The 21,504-nt window shown below is 36.3% G+C and overlaps 1 protein-coding gene across 5 annotated transcripts; it reads left to right on the top strand.

Moving 5' to 3' along the window:
• Positions 1-1,299: 1,299 nt before the first annotated feature.
• On the top strand, positions 1,300-21,078 carry LOC131779122 (AT-rich interactive domain-containing protein 3C). 5 transcript variants are annotated; one of them, XM_066164917.1, is made up of 9 exons: positions 1,300-1,397; positions 7,055-7,202; positions 9,308-9,694; positions 16,308-16,380; positions 17,137-17,231; positions 17,346-17,434; positions 17,641-17,902; positions 18,337-18,589; positions 18,916-21,078. In XM_066164917.1, the coding sequence occupies exons 2-9, from the start codon at positions 7,065-7,067 to the stop codon at positions 19,122-19,124; spliced, it is 1,506 nt and encodes a 501-aa protein (XP_066021014.1). In that variant the 5' UTR covers positions 1,300-1,397; positions 7,055-7,064; the 3' UTR covers positions 19,125-21,078. The 5 variants fall into 5 exon arrangements, with proteins under 5 accessions (XP_066021014.1, XP_058951638.1, XP_058951640.1 ...); XM_059095655.2 differs by lacking the exon at positions 1,300-1,397 and adding an exon at positions 3,191-3,267; XM_059095657.2 differs by lacking the exon at positions 1,300-1,397 and adding an exon at positions 5,606-5,692.
• Positions 21,079-21,504: the final 426 nt, after the last annotated feature.

Genomic DNA, 21,504 nt, shown 5'->3' with positions numbered 1-21,504 from the left:
TTACAGCGTACAACTGACAAGAACAATAGCGTGCTAGCTATTATAAGTGGCTTGATCTTTGTCTGAAACGTGAAACACCTGACTTTGTTTTCATGCGTGGAGAAGTTGAAGCAATAACAGATATTCCAGCGGCGTTAGTTTTCAAGAGATCGAGGATACGTTCTCATATTAGCATGTTATTGAATTAAACTGATCGAGACAACGGGGATGTCTAGTCGAAAAGTGATGCTAATCAGTGATAAAGAATTGAAAAACAACCTTAGCATTGATAGAATTAAGCGAGATTGTCGAAGTACCTCAAAAGAGTAGACACAGAAAGAGAGGAAGAATTCAGGGTTCCTCACACAGAGTTTTGATTCTTGCTTCTGTCTTTCCTATGTACGTAATAGTAAGCCTTTGAAACGTATATTTGACTCATCAGTTTGCTCATTAGAAAATGCCAACTACATCTTAGTAGCCGGGAGCTTTAAGAATGGAAACTTCATGCATAAGATCAGTGTTTCCTCACGCAACCTTTAACACCCTAAAGTCATCGATCTGGCTGAATTAGCTGCACTTGCGTCCACACACAAGAGAACTACACCCTTGGGTTTTCATACATCTCACGTTGAGTGTTTGTTTTGTGATTATCATTTTATTAAAACAATCCTATTGAGCTCATTGAAATGGTGACGAAAGCATTTACACATTCGTGTGGGTCAAATCACATGGCACACAACGCAAAAAACACTTGCACCCCTCCACGAATCTTTGAAATCTTGCGTATGAATTATAAGTTTCATTTTTGAAGGAGTATCCCACAGATATTTACTGATGAGCACTCTTTGGGCTCTTTAATAAGGAGTTTAGAGTAATGACTATCGATTACCAAGCCTTTTCTAAAACAATCATCCAATTTCTCTAAATTTCTAGCCATGGAGAAGTGGAATCCGTTACAAATGGCAAGTACTTTAGTGTAATATTCCTTCCTTTCAATCAATCGCTTTAAACCGCGATAGTTTTCTTATTTTTTAAGAGTTGTTGGGTCTAATAGGCGTTTTTTAAGAAAAAAAAAAAGATTTGTATTTACATGTAATTTAATGTTGTTGTCAACCCACATTACAAATCAACAATACCCAGCTGCGCAATGAGTAAAAAATCATCCTTATGCGACGTGTACAAACAAGTTTTTCTCAGTCATTACCAAAATGAAAAGTTTCCATTGTTCAATTGCACCTCAGCATTCCCCTCGAAGGGCCCAATAAATTTTTCACGAATTTTGTCATGATTGATATTTATGATGTATCACCTGTCGGAATAATTTTCTAGCGGCAGGACTCTTCCGCTCTCTCGAGATCCTAACCAATAGTTACTATAAGGGGCCGAGTTAAAGTTGGGGATATCTCTTTATCTGTTTGGTAAGTATTTTGACTTAAAATTCAATTCAATTCATCCAATTTTTTTTAGGAGAGTTGGATAATAATTTACATTTATATTTTAAAACTGCGTGCGCGTCGAACTCGCTAAATACGGATTCAACGAAAGATTGTTTTTGATCAGTTCCAAACGAAGTTTCTTATTCATTGTGGTCAGTAGTTACCTTGAGGGGAGACATTTAGTCGGCATGACCACAAAAATGCTAGATTCGAGTAAAATTTCTCAGAACGTGGAGGGTAAACAAAAACACTTATGCCTCACGACGAGGTTTAATTTTTTAATTTGTGAATTCGTTTCGATACATGTCAAGCATTAGGTATGATTAAAGATTAATAATTAATTACAAAAATACAAGAATATACACACACAAAAAGTCAAAATTTTACACACTCTCTCTCTCTCTCTACATATATATATATATATATATATATATATGTACCGTAACGAGCTTTTAGATTTTCATTCTATCTTATTTTTCTCTGCGTTCCCGCTATACGTAGCTGTATATGCGTTCACTTCAATGGCGCAAGTTAAAACAATCAGCGTAGCCTCTTTGTTGTAGTTTTATAGGTATCATAACAACACCTTGAAAATTGAAAGTGACTTTATATCAACGACACATGATATTGCAGAAAAGTGTCTAGGTTATAATTTTGTTTTTGTGTGCGTGTATGTATAATTAAAAAAAAAAAGGTCATTGAAACAGCCTCGTTATTCTGGTAGAACGTATCAGTTGAGACGGTTTTCTCTTTTGGCGTCTGAAAGACCTTAATGAAATGTTACGAAAACTGTTACCATGGGTAACATGAAATCGTTTTGCGAATGGCCAGAGTTTTTCCCCGCCAAGCCACGAACCAGAAATTTGGGAAAATTTATTGTCTTTCACCTTAGTTATATGTTTTGCTCTTCTAACTTCCCATTTAGCACACAAAGAAAATTCCTGTGGCAAAACTGCACAAACATTGCGTGATTCCAATGAATTTTAACATTGGTTCAAACAAAATATTCTTCAATATATCTTACTGAACTGATAAAATGTAATGTTAAGCTTTACCAGAATCTTTGCTTCTTGTCTTTATCCGGGACAGAAAGGGGAAGATTTTTTCAATAAGACGAGATAGAACCAACAGCAACATTTTCAGTCTTTTATTTAAAATTCTCAAGGCGAACTAGAACTAATTAATTACAACCCTTTAATTTTGATAAAGAAAGAAATGCTAATATAGATTGCTTTACCAATTAAGGATGACTGCATGATGAGTGTTTCGTTTTAATATATATTCTTAACAAACCGTGCTTTTACAGAAAGTTCTTGCTGTAAGTGTACTGAAATTGAGTTTTTTTGGCTATTTCAAGTTTACCAATCGAAGTCACTGCTATTTCACTGATTCGACTGAACGCGGATGAACGCCTGTACAGTGCGCATGTTCGAGTGAATCTCTGAATTGTCATAAGGCGAATTTTTTACGAGCATTTCTCGCTCCTTAGTGATTATCCGACTCTCAAATTTAATATGACTTGACGCCGATCAAAAGCGAAGGTTATTTTCAAATGTTAAATTTATATGCCGCTTAAGTTTTTAGTTCAGGCATCGGATTCTTCGTCGACTTCGCCAAACATTGGATTATATTATTGAGCAACATTGCCAGAGGAAATTGGAACGGCCATTTAGCAGTTTGATATGATAAACTGTTTCGTTTAGCATACATTGATAATAACAGCTGCCGGAACCTTTAGCTCCGGTCCTAAAATTCAGAGGATATTATTGCTCGCACTACCAACTGAGTCACCAATCAGCATAGGTATGCAGAACGAGAAAATCGCGCTCCGCTTGGGAAGAGGAGAAAGGGGGTAGGTATCCACGATGTAAGTTACGGTGGTTAAGATGCCCTAGGTTTAGTAAGGAGATATCAGATCGGTATGCTGATGTTCAGAAGGGGATTGGGTAAATAAGTTGTGACCAATTTGCATTGGTTGCAGTCTTAAAACAAAATGAAATACTTTACAATTGCCTATAAATTATGTTCGAATCTACGCTGGATACTCGCACCTCAGCTGAGTCAGACGGTTGACCGCAATTTACGCCTCTTATACTAGCTGCCTGATACTGGGCGAGCTTCGTTGACCAAAGCAAGGAGCCGGCCAAATTAATTGCTAATTGCATGTAAACGGGTTAATAATAATTTTGCGCACACATGTGAACTTAACAAGGCACATCCACTTATCTTGTTACAAAATGTATCGAAATGGCTTTTCATGTAACGATATCTCACACGGCTTTCCACGCTCGTTGTGTGAGAAAACCACCTCCTCAATAAATTAAGTCCGTCAGAATACTTTTGAGTGAGGAAACGCAAGTTCAGTGTTCTAATTATTGCACAATTTTCGTCTGTAGCGTTTTGTATTGAAACAACGACTTCCTGATTGATGGATTAAGGTCAAAGCAAGGGGGAGGCAATAGCGTGGTTCACGTCTGAAAAGTGTCTGTTTATCTTAAGCCAAGCTCCATTAAGTCACCGTGAGGGTGCGTGTTCACAACTTGTTACCTCAAGAACTCGAGACCTCTGAGAGGTGAAATTGATATGGATATGTACACAGTAGTTTTTTGCCCGTGCTCGTAGCATTTCATGAGTCCTTTTTTTTCATTATGATTACGTTTGCTATTTCAAGTAGCGAGTTGGAACAACCAAAGTAATCGTTTAAGAACAGTTCTTGTGATACGCACATTGAGTTTTCGAGTTTAGCAGCTGCTGTTTCCAAACAGGGAAACAATAGCTGGAATCAGTGAGGTCGTAAGTGGGTCTTCTACCGTTTGGGTTTAGTCCTCAGAAGTAATTTTATTGGATAACAATGACCTGAATTGATGTTTAGGTGCCAAACATTACAAGATTGTCAGCTATAGCTATAGCATGCCAGTTAAACAAATGATTTGTTTCTGAAAGCTTTCAGGGTCTCCCTCGAGCGATATTATGGAAAAATTGACCGACAAAAGAACCTGCTGAGTTAGTATATTTATTAGCGCCAAGTATAAAGTGGCTCCGAGCTGCCTCGGGCACATTCTATAATCATTGTTTAATTGCTCCCCGAGTTTCACCTAACAATGAACTGAGTATTACTGTTTTCTGCGGCTAAAAAGCGCACTTTGGCGCGATTCCCCAAAATTTTCGATGGGTACGTCAAATAACACGCGGATACTTAAAATTACCTCTACGGAAATGTTTTTGTCAGTAGACTTTAAAATTCGTAGAAATTTCACGAGTTGTTCTCTTGCCACCAGCAAAAGCGCGTGGAGAAGTGTCATCCTGTTTTAAGCTTTTAAAATATCAATATCTGTCCTCAATGACTCCAGAATAATTGTACACTTTATTATTAGTCCTTACAGAAAAAAATTCTCTGGTTTTTTTTTTCAAGCAGACTTTTAGAAAATTTCTACCAATTAAGATTAATAATGTGCAAGTGAAATCAAGGATTAGCACCGAATTTATATCAGTACTCAATCATTTTCAGACATTATGTTGTTGTCAAGCTTTTCATGGTTAGTAAGCTGACAAAATATTCAGGCAGATTGTCAAGAATTTAAAAAATATTCTTGAGATTCTTTCAGTTTAATCTCCTATTTTCAAAACAGCTTTCAGGAGGTACTAAGGCTTAACTGCTGCTCTTATCAACCTGCTGTCGACATAACACACAACAAAAGAAGTTTTATATTGATAAATTTGAATGATTTTTCTATGGTGCATGCAACCTAAAAATTCACTGTATTAGAGTTAAAATTGTTAGGTTGATTTGTGGGAAACTCGAACAAGATATCTCTTATGATGGTCTGCAAATGATGTTTTCATCGCTCGTTCGTATTATCAAGGAAAATGTTAAAATACAACAAACCGAGTTGAGTGTGAAAAAGGACCCTTATTATGACTGGAAAACTGCCTTTTTGTTTCTTTGCTATTTTGTCTTCATCTTGATTAATAATGCAGGATATCTAATGGCATAACAGGTGTAGATATCTATTACGGCTGGTGCCTTTTTGAAAAGAACGCGACTCATACGGGCCTTGCGCGGAAACCTGTCCGTAGAGATTATTTTGCCTATTCACTTACACCCACGTGCCATAAAAAGACCACTTGTTCAATACCACACTTTGCAATCGATCTGCTCTGACCGCTGTTGTGCGCGCGCGCTTGAGAAGACCTGCACCAGTTTCAGTTCTGATTTCGGCTGCTTTGGATTTATGCGGTACACGGTCGTGGATAAGAACTTTGCCATTAGATTTCAGGTAATAGAAAAAAATAACCATTAACAGAAACTTAAATACAGTGTAAATACCACCGTAAGTCGTATAGCGCGCGTTCTTCAAGGACGTTAGCAACAGCATCTGTAGGTAGGGCTTAATTATATACTAGGTTATTCATGGCTGCCGAAAAAAGTACAATTAATTAATAACTTTACTCATGACAGAAAGAGTAAACTGACATTAATCCTAAAAAAGCCATGAGCTTAGCTCTGGTGTAGAAGTCTAAACTCTCAATACATTTTTTGCCCAGCGGGTAAGTATAAATGAAATGTTTTACATCAGCTTGACCCTATAGTGTTGATCTCCTCCGCACTTCTGGTGAAAGACTCGCCGCCTGTCAGTAGCTGCGTTGAGCCTGGCCGATACCAACCAAAAATCAAATGTCTTTTATCACGGGGTGGTACTATCGATAGCATTTAGTTTCGCGGTATTTCTATTTAAACTCCAGTTGTGTTTCTTAATGTTTAGATGGCTCAGATTGCTAATCTGCTAATTTTTCCATTGCCTCTAAAAGCATTCAATGACTCTAGTTTCTTCAAACGGGGACAAATGACATCCTGTACAAGCGTTCAAGACCATTAGCAAGCAGAACATGTCAAATAACTCGGCTATGATTTTCCATTTATCTGAATATTAACCCGCTGGTTCTCATTTGTCGAATTAAATGGTTCTTTCAAGCAGGTTCACTTATTACGAATTCATTAGCAAATGGCGAGAATCTAAAAGGAATATAGGCTTTATTAATTTTCGCGCGAAACAGATGACGTCACGATGTTATTTTTACCAGAGGAAATCGGATTATCTACGCCTGCCAATATCATATCTTTTGTGCAAAGAACATGTCCTATCTGTTATTCGTTTTCGTTCCGTTTTATTTTTTTCCCCTACTGTTTTCGAGAGGTTTTCAGCTTCGTGCGCGTGTTTGTCATCAAGACGGGGACATATTTAGTTATAAAACCATCCATTCCGTGAATAAAATAAATTCATTATTTTATAGATAACAATACTGACAAGATACGGCATTTTATCCCGTAACCCACAGGCTACAATCAATGTATTTAACACCTTTGAAAGGCCATGCTTTGTGCACATGGCGTTTCGCCATTGGCACACTGATGAGTACAATACAACTGATCAAGTTCCCCGGCCCGGCTTTTTCTAAGTCAAACTAGCGTAACAGGTAATGGGCCGATTTGATTTAAATATATTTCTCAGTCCTTTTGTAAATAATGCCACACCTGGCCTGTTTTTAATTTGCGGCGAGAACTGATATAAAAAATTTATATCTATATAAAGCCGCGCGCATGTACCGCTTGACAAATTAATTTTGATCTTTCTTTCTAGTCATCAAATTATGACCGAGATGTTCGGCTCTAAAGATGACTTCAGTTGCCCGAAATTTTCAACGGCCGAGAGTTACATTGGAATTTTGTCAACTTATCGCGGAAGGATGCATCACTCCAAACTTGTGCGTAAAGGCCCGGATTCAACGGTGAGTTTGACCGAGGGAGTGAGAGCCGCAATTTTATTCCACTGCCGCTTATGTAAACACTATTGAATGCACACACCGTGTTAGTATTGTATGGCGATTAGAGATGTCAAATTGTGCCATTTTATACCTCGGAATCCCTCTTTGTCATGTGCGATATGAACTAACACAGTGGTGGATCATGGAGGCAACCGATGGAATTGGCTTCGATGTAAAATTTTTCCTAGGAAGTTTTAACTTGAAGAGAATAGAAATGCTGGTCCATATGTTATCATTTTGAATGACCTCCACTGAGATCTAACGAGAAATGTGCGCTCGCGTTCATGTCAAATTATTTTCTCACGGTTTAATTCTGAGACTGTTACAAATATTATGAAGAAAAAAATTAAGAATTAAGGCAAACTGGTCGTGATTAATAAAAAGCTGTGATCATTAGGAAAATGTTGGTCATGGCTATTAAGTTTGCTTATCCAAGCTGCGTCAGTAAGGAGCTCATCAAACTAAATTGTTTTGACGGCGTAAATTGAAATGTATCTTATATGGATTTCAGGCCGCAGAGGATGCCATAGAAAGTTATTAATTTGATTGGACACAACTTGAGCTAAAATACACCCTAATATTTGGTATTTCCTTTCCCCGTGGCTTTTTTAATATCAGTCACAGGCTGACAAACATAAGTGCTTCCGATGTTTACAAAAGAATATCATACTTTTTTTATTTTTCAAAGTTGTTGCATTTAATATGTACATTTCCCTGGTAACAATAAATTCGCCGATTGCAATGTAACGTACAATTTGTCAAATCCCTTTCGAAGACGACCTTTTGTTAGCATATTGACATATTTAAAGGGTATATAGATTCGAGCATTGAAGAGAGCTTGACTAATCTTCATAGCCAAGAGATTAACAATTTTGTCGCTGTTTATCTGACAGGAAAAAACAAGACAAATAAAAGATCGTTTCACCAAAATAGATACAAGGCCTAGCTTTGTATTCTAATTGGAGCATTCTGGCGTAACAAGTATTAATAGGAAAGAAGTTTTCTTATCGCACGGGTGGAAGCTTTCATTATTATTAGCGCGCGAAAACAGTCAAAGATAAGGATAGAGAGATATTACTTGATTAATTATCGCCAAGCTCTTGCATTTATAATTCGCAGCTGCTTTCAATAATTCTATTCTTATTTGAGGACAGAAAAAGAAAACACAGTTACGCTTTTTGAATTAATCGAACTTCGTAAATTTCAACGAAAGAAAAAAATTAAGTTTCGATTTTATTTTGAAATTTGTGATCAGTGGATCGGTGGCGATGTTCGAATAGAGACGAGTGCGTATTCGTAGAGCCACCCATATCGCAAAAACAAAGATGATTAATTTTTTTATTTTATAAAGGCTGAGAAGCTGAAAATTAATAATACGGAAAGAACAACAACAATTTTTCGATTTTAGGACAAAATAAACCGAGATCCAGGGGAGACAAACCTTTTCAATTTCGTTTGTTGACAATTTTTGAATGCATAACAAATAGAAATGCTCGACGATGGTTGATTGAAAGACGATCCTTTATTAGTTCGGGAAAGAATTAATTGTAATCTCCAAAAAACATTAATAAATACAATGATTAATTCCACTGGCGCGCCGAGTTTATGGTCACGTGGTCTAACTTAATTGGTGATAATTAATTACAGTGAGAAATCGAATCTGCTTGGCGGACATTGCGCATGTCATAATTGTTGATTTCAATGGAATGCCCCATCAAAGATGTGTCATTCGATGTTTGAACTCCAACTGGTCGAGTTATGTCTTCGCAAATTTTGTCGGCCAATACGGATCACTTCCAGGAAATAGGCTTTTTATGAAACCCCCGTGATTATTAAAATTAAACTTCTGTAGAGCGGAACGTTGGAGCCATGGAAAAGGGGTCAACTGAACCACAACAGCAGCGTAGCGTTGTAAGTCCGTGTTTTGTCGTCCCCTGATTTGCATTTTCATTTGATAGCTAATCTATTGATTAATTAAAATGGAAAGTGTTTATGATCTCGTAGCCTGAGGTCGCGTTTCTTTCATTCATCTCTTCCTGTGTTTGTAAAGTTGTAAAATGCTTTTGCAGTCCTCCGCCGATCGAGATGGACTGCGGACGGACCGTGACATCAAGCGGGAATCATCGTCGCCGCACACTTTCAAGCATCATCGCTCGTCGTTGTCGAGCGGTTCCGTGGAAAGCCGGATGGCGGAACTTGATGATATTCAACGGTCAATGGAAGTGGAGGAAACAGAGGAGGAAAGCTATGAAGAGGAGAGGTTTAAATCGAGAGAACATTACGATACGGACTCTGATAGTGTCTCTAGTGGGCGCGAAGCCGCATCATATCAACAAGGAGCTCGCGTGCAGAATCAACAGCCCCCTTCCCCGGTGGAAACTTACATCAACAACACTGTCAGCGGGGTAGACAGAATTCCTACTCACGAATGGACCTTTGAGGAACAGTTCAAGCAAGTAAGTGCTGCATGTTTCACCTTAACCCCCTTAACTGTTTGATGTTCTCGAGCAGAAATCTAAGCCGCAAACATTTTTTGGTTTTACATCTTGAGGACCGTCATTAATCAACTTTGCTTCGTAAAAAATTGACACATCTCAAGCGAATATTAATAATTATTGTTCCAAACAAATCCAGCTTTCGCGGCTTTAATCGATTTATTCATTCCCATGTTATATTCAAGTGAATTCCAGCGTTCAATGTCTCCGCGAGCACCATTTAACCCTAGATATTTAGCGTCTTTGTCGACGGACGCTAATCTCTCTTTCTAAATCGTTCTTTAATAGAAAGTGAGGTATGGGTAGCGGTGCATATTTTGCCGGCGTGTTTGACACCACTATTTTGTTTCTTTGTGACATATTGACAACGAGCGTCTTTAATTCTGTAGCTTCGGCGGCCGCTCCAGGCGCGATCTTTGCCGTATTCTCGAACAACATAATAACAAGACTTAAATGAAATGTAGGATTATAAGGGTGTGTAGAAGTTATGATACTGGCCTTGATAAAACGGTGATTTGGGAGTTTGACGCGCGAATATCGGCTTTATTGAATTAGTGGGTCATAGAATGTGTAGTTTTAATTAACCTATGATACAAATTTGCATACCTGGCTTATCACCTGGGCGAAATGAAATATTGTGTTTGTCATGAGAAATTGAAGCCAGGGGAATATTGAATTCGGTTTTATTAAATAGTAGATATGCTCTTAGTTACTTGTCCCTGAGAGGTGAATACCTTTTTCCTTGACTTTTACCTTTGATTATGCTCTAACTTGTTATTATCTGTAGCCTACAAAGATACATGTAAGCTACACAACAATACTGCCTTCAATTAATATTTAATAATAAGCCAGAGTTAATATAGGTCCTTGGCAATTGGGAAGTTGGATTACAGCTCTTTTTAGGTGGCAGGTTGACCTGCCACCTGTCACTCATACAGCTTGTCATTTTTAGTCTCGCTGTATTTTTTGGCAAATACTGATTGGCCACCAAACTTTGGATATTGTGTGGTCTGTCACCACTTTAGAAATCATCTATAACCTTTACGAAGTCTATTTGACATGAGAAATCTATAGCAGATGGATAAGTCATAGCTGTCTTGGCGGAAAAAATACTGGCAGTTATTAAATGTGGGCTTACTGAATAGGCAAGGATATTTACCTTCATTTTAATAGATATTGTAAATTATTGTCAGATACAACATCCTGTTTCTTTTCATGTACAAACAAGCCCCAGCTTCAATTTGACACTGTAATTAAAACTCTCAATACTACATGGAGAGTAACAACTTTCCTGGAGGTAATATGCCTGCTGTTTTTCTGTGTTCATTGATTGCAATTTGACATCTATCCAGTGAAATTTGAGGTGCTTGTGTTCATGAATGCATTACTTTTATTTCAACATAATCTTCAAGTCATCTTTAATAAAGCTTTTAATCTTCTTAAGTATTTCTAACATATTCTTTGTGGTTCTTCTTTGATAAAATCAACAGGCATATCTTTCAAATAGAGGCTATAGCTTATTGTTGCTGTGCTTCCAATAGCCCAACGCCGTTACATTATTTTATAGCTGGCAAGAAAAAAAATGGAGTCCCACCATTTCTGGTGATTAATCTTTAAGCAGTTCTTGATTTCACTTCAAAAACGTACAGTTACATCTTTGAATCCCTCTCAAAAACAGTTTTTAGGCAGAAACATTATTTCTATGGGAAACTTTTGTTAGCGTTGATCCCCAGAACTGTTAAGTGCAATGTATCATCTCTAGCGTATCACACAATTGAATTTAACTGCTGTATGTGTTTCGTGATTTCTTAAAATGAGTTGCTTTTTTGGGTTTACTTGTTACCAATTTTTGCACCATTTATCAAAGCTTCATTAACCAAGTCACCGGATATTTAGATATTATGCAAGGAACACATGTTACCTTAATCAAACTACATTTTCGAGAGCTATGATTTGTGTATGTTTCATTGATCTTGCATAGTTAATTTATTGAAGACTTCAAAAATTCTTGGTTTTTAGATGAAGAACCTTTACAGAATGATATCTGTGAAAAAAAAACCCTTAAAAAACTCTTAATTCCAGCACTTGTGCAAAGTTGATAAAAAACAGTTGTGAACATTACCATTGGGTAAGATAAGAAGTATGGTTGAAGCAGTAAGGAGACATTATGATTTAGTTTTGTTATGATCAGATGGCTGCAATATTGCTTTTGCAGTCCAACTTGTTAGTGATGAAAACAAACTAAGTGGTGCTTAGGTTAAACATGCCTTTTCATCCAAGTTCAAAAATGCAAAATTCCCGTAAAAATTAGTTTTTGAGAGAGTGTAGAAAGGTGATATGTTTTTGTAACACAAATGCATATATTAGTTGTATGTTAAATAATGAGTAGTCAGTTCAAGTACATTTGAATGAACTGCTTGTAATCTGAAAGAAGGAGTGAATGATTTTATAATAAGCTCAGGTAGTAAATCAATATTGATCATGTTGAGAATGCAAAGAACCGGAAGAATCTGATTTAAGTATTGTTGCCGGCATGGCTCTGCTTTCTGCATATTAAATTCTTTTTTCATTTTAATCGGTTCATTTGGCTGCAGTTATTTGTGAAATACCTTGTTTGTTATAATTTTTCAAGGTTGGTTTTACGGAATAGAGATGAGCATTTTCTTTACAAAGTTATCAACTTAGTAATACAAGAGCGTACAGCAAATGAGAATGATAAGGGAAATCACATCTTCATGAATAAATTTTAGGATCCCTCTAAGTTCTAGCTCAGCCTAGCACCATTGATACAGTCCTTCAGATCGGCCAACTTTCAAACATCAAGACAAGTGTATAAGGGTGTTCCTAACTTCTTTGTAAAGTGAGTTGTCAATATCAGTTTGCAAATATGTGTACAGTTCACATCTGCTTTGATTCCACTGAATAAGATTGGAACTTAAAGAAGTAAAAGAATGTTCATTCCCTGATAGTTTTATATTAAGTGTTCCTTTAATTTTTTTATGGTTTGATTCTCCTAAGTTGATCTTTGTGGTTGTTATTGTTGACAGCTAGCCAAATAGTTCAAATTAGCACTAAGTTATGAGCACACTCACATATCCTGATAGGTAGCATAGTTACAAATATCAGCACAGCTTCTTGGCTACAATTTCAAAAGAGCCGCTTGTGACTTGTTGAATTTACAACCTACTTCAAAGTACTTAAGAGTAGTTTTCCGCTGAGTCTGTGGTGAAACTGATAATAATCTTGCTTGGAGTGATTTACAACAGTCAAAAGGTCACAATACAGATATAGACTAGTATGGCAAAGAAATTAAAAGGCCAGATTAAGTCAGGGAAAAAATGTATTCTGTGTCCACTAATGTCATTATTGTATTGGACTTTCAGCATTTTTGGGAAGTTTTAATTTTGTTAAATGAATTTGTAAAGCTTATTTTACCACTAATCTGCTGATTAGCTATATGATGCAAGTTGATGTCTGTGTGCAACTGACCATTAATTCTGATCACACCTGTCTGTGTCTATCAAGGCCCATTAGCGTGCTCAATGGTGTGACTGATTATAAAGATAAAGCTTGTCTTTTTCTCATACAGGTATAGGACTGACTGGAAGTACATTTGTAGCATTAATATACTTGAATGGAATGTTTTTGTAGATTTTCAGCCAGAAGGCACCATAGTGCAAGTCACTTATTCACTTGATAGCCCTTGTGAAAGGCAGTCAGTAGAGGGGCACAACAATACACAATGTCAGTAAACTTAAATTGCAATGAAAAAAGGAAACTGAAAAGTTGCCGAGCTTAGTGCACACTTTTTTTTAAAGATGCACATATCAGTGTCACCATTTGACACTTGATCATACACAATGAAATTAATCTTCTGCATAGGAAACATAATCTGCAAGCCTGAATAGCACAAACATCAGTGAAATATATTAATTATTTGTTTGTTTTAATTTTTTGTCCAAAAACTTGCTTCAGACTTAAATCAGTTTCAAGGACTTAAGTTCCTGCCTTTTTGGTTTGTCTAGGGCCATGTGTATTTCCAGCTTGATAATTATGCTGGCCAACCAAAAGATAGCATTTAACAGCTTATTTCGTTAATTTTATTTTGATAAAGTTTTAACTTTGGAGCATTTCATTAGTTAGTAAGAATTTCTTTAGACTGTCACATACTAGGCTCATTGAGCAACTCAGTTGAAAAGTTTCTTGCATTGATGAAATAAAAAAAAAATATTTGGAATTTTTCATTTTTGACATGACTGTGGTTAACAGTTTTGTAATTCCAAGAATTTATCAACAAAAGATGACATTGAAGTTTTTCTTATGAAAATGATTGCTGGCTGACCATGATTGATTGAAAGTGATTGGTCAAGTTTTGAGCCCCTAGAGAAGATCTGTAGTTTTAGTCAATTGAAAAGAAAACATTGTACAAATTTGAGTGCAAATCATTATTTTTTGCTGCTGGTAAAATTCCGTAAAACAGATCAAATCAGTGTAAGCACTTGAGCAAGTTAATTAAGGATTACTACCACTTGAAAAAAATCCAATTTGATTGTCTGAGAATTCCAATTTAGGTATGGAACATCATATTCCAATTGAGTGCACCAGAACACCAAAAAAAAAAAAAATGCTGGCGCCAAGCACATTATAACTCTTAACAAACTTGACAAGGGTTACTGACATCTCCATTTGGAACATAACCATTGTTTGATATATTTCTAGTAAATTTTTTCAAAAGGAACACTCTTATTTTGAAAATGTGATGCAAATACACTTGCATTATGGCTACTCTGGCTGGTTTGTTGGCACTTCACTCAAATAGTGATAGATAATCATTCAGATGAAATATGACATTATATAAAACAGTTGCTGGTGGGGTAAATATCAGAATATTACAAAAAAAGCAGAGTTGAAAAGTGAAACTCAGGGCTTATTGTCTGCTAAAGTAAAGGATTAAATTCAGCCAGTCACTAGAGCTAAATATAAACATAGGACCTTTGTCTTTTTAGTATAGTGTGACACTGTGTGAAGTTATTAAAAAATGGGGCTTAAAATTGGACAGAATACTTGAACAGAGATCATACCAGAAACCTACATTGCGTGTGGAAGTTAGATGTTTTCTATGTACTCAAGAGATATTTTTATCTCTTTATCTGTATCATAAGTTAGATGCACTTTTAAAGGTGATATGCCTCAGATATGGATATGGATGTAACTCTATATTCCTCATTTTACCATTTTTGAATATGAGATTGTCAGCTCATTACCAAATAAATGATAAGGAACCTTGAATAACATTGCCCTTCAAAATGAAGATAAATGCAACTGTTCTGATTTCCCATGCTTAATGCTGTAAGCATTCAATATAGGCAAGACAAGCCACATTTTTGATGTGAAGTGCTTATCAGTAACCAAATATCACCTGTTAGCTTAATTGGAACAGACCTCTTTCAAAGCTGATGTATTTTTTCTACCCTGAGCTCCTGCTGTGACCTGAAAGTTAAAAGGACAATGCTTTATCTAACATAAAGTCTGTAGAGATTTTCTATTTTGCAACAGTATCTGATGGCCCACTCTTGTTGTCATCTATCTGTACTTATCGTGATTGCTATAAACATTCCTGATATGACAACTGTATGTCACAGTATCTAAGCAATACCTTCTTGTTATTATATTTAATGATTTGATATCAAAATTCAAAAATGCTGGGGTCAGTATCATGTATGCTAGGTATGAGAAATGAAGCTTTGTAATATTTAATAAGTTGTGGTTGTTTTCTCTTCATTGTAAGAAACAAAAAAAAAACAAGAAGAATAAATTTTCCAATTGACAAAAATAAAGATGGCACAAAGTTAGGAATAAGGGCTGTTTTGATTTAATTTTTTGTCTTTGGTGAGCAAAATTAGACAAAGTAATTCTCGGAATACAGTTTAAAAATTTAGATATAGTCTTATAAATCTGAGCACCTGTATCACCTGTTGTATGTAAGACTTATATACCATGGAATCCTTGTCATATACTGTTCTAGAATTAAGGAATGCCAACAAATTTGCCGAAGTTTATTTTTGCCCAATTTAGAGCTGTAAAACGTGATACAAAACTTAGGTTATACCAAGATCTTACAATCAACATAGCATGTATCTTATTAGGGAAAATCATAAAACAAATGCAAAGCAGGGTAGAAATCTTAATGTTGGCAAACATGTAGTGTCAGTACCAATCAAGTTTTCCTATATACTTTAGATTTGAAAATAAAAGTGCCAGTCGTAAGTGCATAATACTTTTGTTATATCATGAAGATTGTTAAATTATTATACTTGTGGCATACTTCTGACCGACTCATGGATAACGAAATGTTCTGGCTTAGCTTATCACATCGTTGGTTTCGTTTAATCAACCGACTTGACGATGTAAAGTGGCCACCATAAAGAGTTTCTAAGTTGACGTTTGGAACGCTAAAACCAAATCATCTTGTTATACTCCCTCATCGACGCAGCGCCACAATTTCGTTAGAAACTTACCCCCTTTATTCATTTATCTTATCGTTCGCTTTGTTTTGTTTTTTTCTATTTTTAAGCTGTACGAGTTGGGAACTGAGCCAGAAAGGAAAGAATTTTTGGACGATTTGTTTACGTTTATGCAGAAAAGAGGTAAGATAGTCTGAAACGTCCTACCTAGTGGTCAGACGATGCTAGGAAACTCATCCATTTTTTTTGGTTTGTAAATAGTTGCAGGAATTCTTCCTTAACTTTTAAGATTTATTTTATCTCTCTAGAAGTTTACGCGAGCTTATTAAATGCTCACAATTTTGTATTAAGAGGGAGGCATTTCTAACCAACGAACTACCGACTACTTAAAAATTTGATCTATCCACAAACTTATTTTTGAATTAGTGAACTTAAAAGTATCACTCAGGGGAGCAGGATTTTGTTACTAAGCATTAAATGATGAAGATGTCAACCTACCTTGCTATCTTGTTACAGCCCGGAGTCACGTAAAAAGATCACAAAATGTTTGAATGTTTTTTTCTTCTTTAACACTGCTACTTAATGGCTTAAAAAAAAAAAAGATCCATTCAGTCAGATCCACACGAAGAGAATGCATTCTTTTCTAAATAGTGAGATTATACAGCAAATTTTACTGCCTCTTTTTGTCGCCTGCGTCTGGATTCGAACCCTATGATTGGTTAATTCCTCGCTGTGAAGTCACGTAGTTTCGCAAATTTCCCGCTTTTTTGTGGTTACCGGCGAAAAGCATTCAGTAGGTAACCTTTTACTTGTAACAGGGTAATATTCTTTTGATTCAATTGACACGCTTTTGTTTTTTTTTTTTCAGTAGGTAACCTTTTACTTGTAACAGGGTAATATTCTTTTGATTCAATTGACACGCTTTTGTTTTTTAAATAGGTACTCCAGTAAACAGAGTTCCTATAATGGCTAAACAAACATTAGATTTATTCAAACTGTTCAAACTTGTCGTGGAAAAGGGAGGGCTTGTCGAAGTAAGTGATGCTGGAAATTTTCGTTTCAGTATTTAATACTTAAGGCTTTCGTGTTTTCTATGTGGTGGTCTATGATTCATCGTCGAATTCGGTGTTGCTTATTCTTCTTTTTAGGTTATAAACAAGAAAATCTGGCGTGAGATTATCAAAGGACTTAGTCTGCCAGCATCAGTTACGAGTGCAGCTTTTACGCTTCGAACACAGTGAGTAAAGTTCCTCAAATATTACCTTTTTTTTTTTATTTATGTTATTTTGAATCATTGAAAAAGTGTTATCTACATAAACCGGTACATATGATATTATTTTAAAGTTTTTGCATTTTACTCTCTCTCTCCTCTTGGAGAAATTTTGATAGAGTCTTGGATGCAACTACTGAATATTATTTATTAATTAAGACTTTTTATTATAGATACATGAAATATCTATATCCATATGAATGCTCGAAGAAGAAGCTATCCTCACCAGCCGAACTTCAAGCAGCGATTGACGGAAACCGTCGTGATAGCCGAAGATCATTTGGCTCGTTTCTGTCACAAGCCGTACCATCAGACGGCTCACATCCATACAATAGTCCAAGCCCTACAACAACACCACCTGCCTTCACGCCTAGCAACACCTCTCCAGGACTTCCTCACAGGTCTAGTCCAGGCCCTTCAGCTTCCAACCATGACGTGAGTTATCCGTTCAAATTCAGTTTATGGTTTATAACCAATAACATAAGGGCAGACTTGATTTCTGGTGAAAAACATAAGAATGATAATAACTGAAAATAATTCTGTTAGCTTTTATAAACAGTTGTTGATTATTTCGAGGTGTGCATGTAAAAAAATTGTAGGTAATGTTTGTATTTGTGATTGGAACAGACACATGAATGAACTTCACGCCATCTAATGATAAGCAATAGTCTCCTAACATATTTCCACAGTGAAAGTTACAAAAGGAACCATGTTGTGGTGCTTGTAAAACAAACTTACGTTAGTATTTAGAGTTGAGTCTTGAAAGGGAATTTTTTACCTTTTGTTTTGTTTAATTTAACCAAAGCTTGTTCGAAAAATTGTACATAAAAGGTGCCGTCCTGAAATATGAAAATCTTCTTCCTCTAAAGGTGCATGTACCTCCATCAGTCCATGGTAACAATGGCGTTGCTATGCTTCACTCTCCGGGCGTTGTTCAATACAGTCCTAAGCGTTCGTCAAGCGTGACGGAGGTAACGTCACGAGGGGTTTCCTCGTCACCATCCGATGCATCGCCATGCGGTTCACCAGTCAAGAAATTTGCTGCTGTTAATGAACGAAGCAATAAACCGACTCCGACTCAGCTTCCCTGGACACACATTAAAATACAAACTCAACCCAAAGGTACTAAATCCTTTTTTACCGTCTGGATTTCATTTTCCACTCCTGTTCTTCTTATACTTAAGTGTAAGTTTTGAAATAACCCAGAGCTTTTGCCGTCCTCAAGGCAGAAGAGGGTATTGCACATCGTAATTATTCAAATTTTAGGCTCAGCCTTGTGGTTATGAATGTTCTTTTCCATTCATATTCAGAACATTGTACGTTGTGTATATTTTTTTGAAGAGACCGGAACATACCTGGCATAGTGTAGCGTAAAAGTGACAAGAAGTGGTAGACTACTAAATCGGGCAAAACTTGTGCGACCTAAAATTTCTCTTTTCTTTGTTCAGGTATGTCACAAGGCGGCCAGTTCCAGTTCCCTGATCCCGAACGATCATCACGCGGTCGCGAGCCGAGGCACTTACCGCTTACTCTTCTGGATCAAGTGAGCGACAACTCATTGCTGGTGTCCGTAGAGCTCAATGGCGTGGTCTATCAAGGGGTTTTGTTTGCTCGGCAAAATCGACCGGACTCGCCGAGAAGTAACGAAGACTACTAACTTAAGTATGGTGTTTCTACTCTTAAAATATGCAGACATTAGTGTAGGATTTAGAGCGGTTTTAAACTGACTTTTATAAAAATTAAATTACAGTGCGACTGCAACTTGAGTTACGCGTGGTAAAACATGCGTCGGCGTAAGACATGTAAATGGTGTGAAAGCTTGACCATGTCTTATTTACATCATGCCAAATTCAATTGGCAGAAGCTACATCTTAATGAAATCATAAAAGCCATAACATGGTAGCAAGGAGCTGCTGTGTGTGTTTAATGCGTGTTAGTAAGTAGTGAGTAGAAAAAGAGTATTTCAAGTGACCACGTCCGCTTGGCGTCACTAGACGTGGGTAGTCATTTTACCCTACCCCCTTATTGAGTTGTTAAGCTACATATTCTACAATGATTAGGACCGTTAACACTCGTCTACTTCTTTTTAAGTCAGTGTAATTAGAATGGGAAATCGTGAGTCCTATTAGCCTCTCAATATCATCAGTTTATAATACTGCACGCAAGACAAGTATTATTCTAAAATTCAGTTACTTTTCAATTTATTATTTTTCGCCGAAATGTGGCGCATTGTATATTTATCTTCTCCGTACCCTTAGTTCTTTTGAAATGTTAACTTGTTCCGCAAATTCACCCCTAAACGAGAATTGGGTTAAATTTTACGTACAATGTGGCATTTTTATCGTTGTCTTGCGAATAAGCAGCAAGAACAAACAAGTTTGAGTGTTTTGAGACAAAACGTTGGATTGTGATATCTGGTTCAGATTATTTTTTTCTGCGAGTGAATTACATAAACCTGGAATATGATTTCAAATAAATCGGAAAAATGTTTGTCATATTTTGACTTTTTTGTACTTTGATATGAAATGTTGAGGAGAATTCCTCTTACTGAATATACTATAATTTTAATGTTTAAACTTAATTGTAAATCATTTGCCCTGTCGTATCTTTAAATAGGGCTCCTTCAGAGACCTAACGGCTATCTTTAAGGAATACATGCACCCACTGTAAATACTTGACTTGCGGTTATAATATTTTCCTCGCCTGGACATAAGCTGGTTATACCTAAATTCTATTCGTGAAACTATACTGTTGTTACCATAATTTTGGAGCGAAAAAGACATCACTTTGCTGTAAAATAATTTCTAGTTACTACGTCGAGGGTGTTACTGCTGTTATACCAGTTTTAAAACCAAGAAAAAATCTTTGTTGCTCTCCCCTCTTAGCAAATGCTGATCCACCGCAGTTTTCTATGGCATTTCTATCGTAAACTCTTTTTTCATTCATTTTTACGCTTTTTGGTCAATTTAAATGAGCAGTAATAACACCCTCGACAGTGTATCTTTCGAGCTTTTTCATCGGAACTACGCACAATGTATTTGGAGAAGGGTGTACATTTAAAAAATAAACTTAATTTACTTAAACAGGGTTACTCTGGACTCATTCTGCTATTAGCTCCTAGGAGTTTGAATGCGTGTTATTATCTTTACGATTATCACTATAATAGTATTGCTACGTAGAGTATTCTAAGTTGGTCAGCGTTTTTTTATTGCGCAAAATATTTAGCAGTGGCGTCAATTTACTAATTTTTCTGCGCTCATCGGAGTGCTGTTTCAAATATTATGAATTCGGTGTGTTTTCATTTATCTTTTATTGTTTAACGTAGTACTTTAGAAGAATTACCCAAGAGATCAACCTTCGTAACCGCGATGATAGTAATTAGATTCGTTTACATTTTAGATGGGAATTTACTCGTTCATATATCCAAGTTAATTAATTTTGTTCAAAGCACTTTGTAGTGTTTTTAACCGTTATCATCATTATTATTATTATTATTTTAATATATACCGAATATCGCTGAATGCATCGATCCTATGTGAATATTTTTATAACTGAATTAATAATGAAGGATTGCGTATGTACACATGTACAAATAAAAGTAACAGACCTTAGACAGTTTTGTTTTTGACTATAAGTTTTAATTCTCTACTTTGTGTTCCAAATCTTCTACCCCACTTTGGAGTCCCTATGGATGAATAGGTCTTTTCCATTTATCTCGTGTGCTCATCTAAAAGGAGGGACCCGACTGCGTAAAATGATTAAAACTAGGATTTGGGGACCACGGATCAAACAGAAAAAAGAATGAGATAAGGTTGCTAACAAAAAAAAAAAAAAAAACTATTTTGGGGGAAATGAAAGTCGAAAAATGAGAACAGAACAAAGAGAGAAAACTATAGAAAGTGATTATTTGTGGCTCCTAGGCCTTTCCCAGTGTAGCTAAAAAAGAGTGGCACAAAACCCGAAAGCAAAACAGTTTAACCTGAAAGTAACAAAATGAACAACTTATCAACAACCTCGGGCGAGCGCATCTCACTTCA

Source organism: Pocillopora verrucosa, chromosome 4 (genome assembly GCF_036669915.1).
Source record: "Pocillopora verrucosa isolate sample1 chromosome 4, ASM3666991v2, whole genome shotgun sequence".
Taxonomy (NCBI): domain Eukaryota; kingdom Metazoa; phylum Cnidaria; class Anthozoa; order Scleractinia; family Pocilloporidae; genus Pocillopora; species Pocillopora verrucosa.
The sequence above is the reverse complement of the archived record's forward strand: the minus strand, read 5'-3'. Positions and strand labels throughout refer to the sequence as shown.

Excerpts from the sequence above, each read along its gene's own strand:
- LOC131779122 (XM_059095655.2), top strand. The coding sequence starts at position 3,221 with ATGCAGAACGAGAAAATCGCGCTCCGCTTGGGAAGAGGAGAAAGGGG. Across the intron at positions 3,268-7,054 it reads TTGGGAAGAGGAGAAAGGGG|TCATCAAATTATGACCGAGA; the intron begins GTAGGTATCCAC and ends CTTTCTTTCTAG. Across the intron at positions 17,232-17,345 it reads AAAAGGGAGGGCTTGTCGAA|GTTATAAACAAGAAAATCTG; the intron begins GTAAGTGATGCT and ends TCTTCTTTTTAG.